The sequence below is a fragment of the Phalaenopsis equestris genome, unplaced genomic scaffold (genome assembly GCF_001263595.1).
Source record: "Phalaenopsis equestris unplaced genomic scaffold, ASM126359v1 Scaffold000053, whole genome shotgun sequence".
In the NCBI taxonomy this organism is placed as follows: domain Eukaryota; kingdom Viridiplantae; phylum Streptophyta; class Magnoliopsida; order Asparagales; family Orchidaceae; genus Phalaenopsis; species Phalaenopsis equestris.
Genome location: NW_018164495.1, coordinates 1205022 through 1209405, shown reverse-complemented (window position 1 = coordinate 1209405; position 4384 = coordinate 1205022). Strand labels below are relative to the sequence as shown.

General features: G+C 31.9%; 1 protein-coding gene across 1 annotated transcript in view; it reads right to left on the bottom strand.

Moving 5' to 3' along the window:
- The window catches only part of LOC110019176 (small nuclear ribonucleoprotein SmD3b), a 15277-nt gene extending 11062 nt beyond the window's left edge, over window positions 1-4215 (bottom strand). Inside the window, exons 1-4 of the mRNA XM_020716755.1 lie at window positions 3946-4215; window positions 3024-3076; window positions 2872-2938; window positions 2714-2770 (exon numbers count right to left, since the gene is read on the bottom strand). Coding sequence (XP_020572414.1) covers window positions 2714-2770; window positions 2872-2938; window positions 3024-3076; window positions 3946-4104 — 336 coding nt within the window. The 5' untranslated portion in view covers window positions 4105-4215. The remainder of the gene's footprint in view (window positions 1-2713; window positions 2771-2871; window positions 2939-3023; window positions 3077-3945) is intronic.
- Window positions 4216-4384: the final 169 nt, after the last annotated feature.

The window sequence follows — 4384 nt, the reverse complement described above, 5'->3', positions numbered from 1 at the left end:
ATATATATATATATAGATGGATAGCCCCTTTAACTGACATATGATAAAACTTTACCATTAGGCTTCATGGTTCACCTTATTGCATGATACCTAAAGCACTTTTCTAGCCACCCAAGGATAGCAATAGAAGCTATATTATCACATATTTCACCATAATTTTGTATTCTACGAATTCAAACTTATCATACCTATATATTATTTTATCTTCAAATAATTTTGACTAATAATTATTAATATCACACCAGCTAATTTTCCATATCATATACTAAACTTTTTGTTTCATTAAATCTAAGACATTTATCTTTTTGGCATTCGCATTGTTACAATTTTTCACATATTTCAGCAATCACTCAAATAATAGAAGTATATCATCTGCAAAAGCCACAAGTCAACACACCTAACGTTGAATATCCTTGGCAAGATACAAGTAAATACAAACTCATTGTTGATCCTTGAGTCAAATTCATACTTTTTTTATCATTCCACAACTACTATTACTTGTTAATATTTCATTGCATAGATATTAAATACTTCACTATAAGTTTGACACATCTTCTTTAATGTGTCTTGCATCAACTACAATAATAATCAATCATATGCCTTATCAAAATCATTAAAATTCAACAAATCATGCAAATTAATTGCCTTAACATAAATAATTTTCATAAAACTTTATCGTGCGAAAAATCAAAGGGACATTTACATAAACACCACACAATTATTATGTATTTACATATCTAGCACCTAAAATTTAATATTTACATTCATAACACTCAAATATTTAACATCATGTCAAACATACCATTTTACTAAATTTTTAAAAGTAATTGCACTTTTTACAAGTCTATAACACCAAGGTGTTATAAATGTATATATCAAACTATAGGTATTAGATATGTGAATTCATAAGAATTGTGTAGTGTGTATGTAAATTCCCAAAATCAAATTAACTCTCTGAAAATAACATAATTATTTTAAATCTTTGTTCCATTAAGCTCTCCCGGAACATCATTGGATATTTAATACATCCACTAATAATATAATCTTGGCCATCTATTTTTTTCTTGAATACAGGAACCAAACAACATTTCTCCAATCACTTTGCGTCTCACTCCGCCAAATCTCATTACTAATGATTGATCTATTTTTAAAGTCATAAAATTTTTATGATAATATTCTTGAAGGAACAAAACATATTTTCTAGAATCAAGTTGGGCTCAACAGCAATATTCCTAAACATATTCTATGAATCCTTTGGACAACCAATTTCCTAGCAACTTCATTGATGTTCAAATCACCACCAAAAATTATCACTTATATCCAAATACACGTAGAAGTAATTCATCCATCAATTCCCTTTTTTTAGTGCAACTTTTGGAGCATAAAGATGCATGTGTAGTCTTCTAGAAATAAGCTTAATAATAGTAATCATACTAATAACCTATCTACTAAAGAAAATTTCTTGTTTTCCTTTGCTTCTCCATTGCCTTCATAATTTCATTCCCGTTATTAAGCTCCTAGTATAAAATAGCTTATAATCTACCCAGCCTCATATGTTGCCTCCTTCCAAAAGTTACATGCAACATTATTTATTTTATAAATTGCTATAGCTTTTAGTATTTAACATTGATATTGGAAGTATTGAAAGGTCACACAAAAAATTCAATGTTCAACCTCTTAAAATCTATAGTAGTGCTAACACAAACTTTATAATCATCATTATTAGCATTATCTTGATTATTTAGTTTTGGTCTTCTAAATTATTCTTGTTCATTCATTCATGCTAGTGTTGCTTGATGTGTTAAATCTATTATATGCAAATCACTTTAAATAATCTGTATTCATAATACATTAGGTCTACCACTTTACCTTTCTAATCGTGTAACACTGATATAATCTGCTTGCCTAATAGACACTTTCTCACCATTTCGCTACTCCTCCTGCTAATATACTGATTTCACATTTTATAAATTTGAAAAATATAAACCAAATAAATTACCACAAGAAAATAAAACTAATGTCTCTCAATCCGCAGTTTGATACCATTCCCATTATTCAAGTAAACAAGTAAAACATCTATTGATTTAATGTAGCACTCAAAACAACACGCTTCCTTTGGTCTGTAAGATTACATTATCAGATCGTTTCTTAAATTAAACACATGCAAAATTTAGCTCTAGTAATTCCCAACTATAAACCCCCTACCACCACCACCAAGCTTTCAATCACTGTTTCTTAACGTCAAGAAAAATAGAATATAAAAAATTGTGCACAATATATGAAAAATTTTATGTTTTCATATTTTATTTTCCCTTTTTCACACATTACATCATGGAATTTAGATACAAGCGGAAAAGAAAGGAACATACATAACTTTACTTCATACCAACACTTTTGGGTTGGTATAAGGATGATGGTGGCAATGGTGGTAATAGTGATGGCAGCTAAGTGGTAGAGATAAAGAGGTTGATGGAGATGATGTGGCTATTTATTATTTAAGCAATTCTACGATATATTGAGCTAGCTTACAAATAGTTGGGATAAGTCTTCTGGTGATAAAGATTACGCAAAAACAACTATATATAATAAAGCAAGTGTATGAATACATATCATATGATTCATATCTACATATGCTAGAGTGTAAGAAGTTCGATAGGAAAAGAGTATTAATTCAGAAGAGAAAAGAAAATCAGTCCTATGAAAACAAACTTACTCTTGCTCGCATAGCGACTGCACGGCCACGCCCAACACCAAGAGAAGACCCTTTTCCCTTTACCATATCCAAATTGTCAGTGTGAGCTCCTCTGGCTCGAGATCAATGAAACAAAAGACAAAATTTAATAGGAAAGGAAACACGGATTGACTGCATACCCTGATTCTTGCATCCAAACGTTTGAACATTGGCGCATTCTTTAGCATATCAGGTATGACCATAAATCTGCAGAAAGTTTGTGCAGTTTTAAAATTTAACCAATAAAAAGATAACTGAAGAAACTATAGATTTTATATAAAATAGAGCTTACCTTACTTTACTTCCTCGGATGAAAACATGTTCAAGTTGGGACACTTTGCCATCCTGTATATAAACAGAACATTAACAATGCATAGCAAGACACAGAACAGAAATACAGTGCTTGAGAAGTTGAGATACATAAAATAAAGGAACATGATATTGATAGATGGTAAAAATGATAGCAAAAGGGCTTGCTTTATGGATAACTAAGCATTTTCAGAGTTGACTAAAACTACAAGATCAGACTTTAGAAACCTACTTCTCAATTACTACTCAAATTCAACTATAAAAATTACAGGGGGGGATTCCAAGCTGGATCTAATTGATTGTAATGGTATGAGAGATGCAGTGGAAAAACAACATGACAAGCAGATTTTGAACGATGTAAACCGCATGATCTTAAATGTTTTTGCAGCAAGAATAATTTCACATATAAAATTCCAACAACATTAACTACTTCATGAACCACTAAATTGAGAGTAAAGAGTATAAGCATAAAAGCCAAAAACTAACATTGACAGAACGAACAATCAAATAAATGGAGAGAGGAAAATTGTACCAAAGAAACTAAAATATTACTGTCACCTTAACTCAAATATTCTACAGTTAATGGCATTTTTTTTTAAAAAATTTGTTCATCTTGTAATGCATGGTTTTCTCCTTTCCCGACTCTCAGAACGTGGATAAAAACAATCCATTGAGGTTTCGGTGTACCAATGATAGCTCTCCAACATCTACCTACCGTAGAGTGGGCATTATTAAAAAAAGTGAGAGTTAACATGGAATAAATAGAGAAGATGAAACTAATACAGCAACCAAAGGCGGATACACTTAGCAGAGAAAAAAAGAAAGCAAACAGTAAACTAACCCCACCCCTATCAAAGCGCAGCGCGAGAAGAAGAAAAAGAGAAGAGTAAGAAAATGGAAGGCACCTTGGCTGTGTACGTGATGTTTTCGAGTTGGCAGTTCCAATTGTCTTCGCACTCGATCATGCTACCTCTGTAGAGCTCACCACTCTTAAGCTCCACCGTCACCACGTGTCCGGCCGCCTCGTGCAGAAGCTTCACCGGAATTCCAAGGCTCCGACTCATTTCGGATCACTTTCTCTGGTCTCTTGCAGCAGAACTGCTCAAGTCATCCAAATAAAAAAACCCTAGGCTCTTCGGCCGTTTTGTCTCGGGACTCTGAACCAAAGGCGCAAACCTTTGAAAGAAAATCCGCTGATAGGAATGAAACTAGCAATTTATACTATAAAAATTTACATACTTCGCACACAATTCTCATGTATTTACTTACTTTCATATTTACATATATACATATATATATATATATATATATACGTGTGTATATATATATATATATATACATACA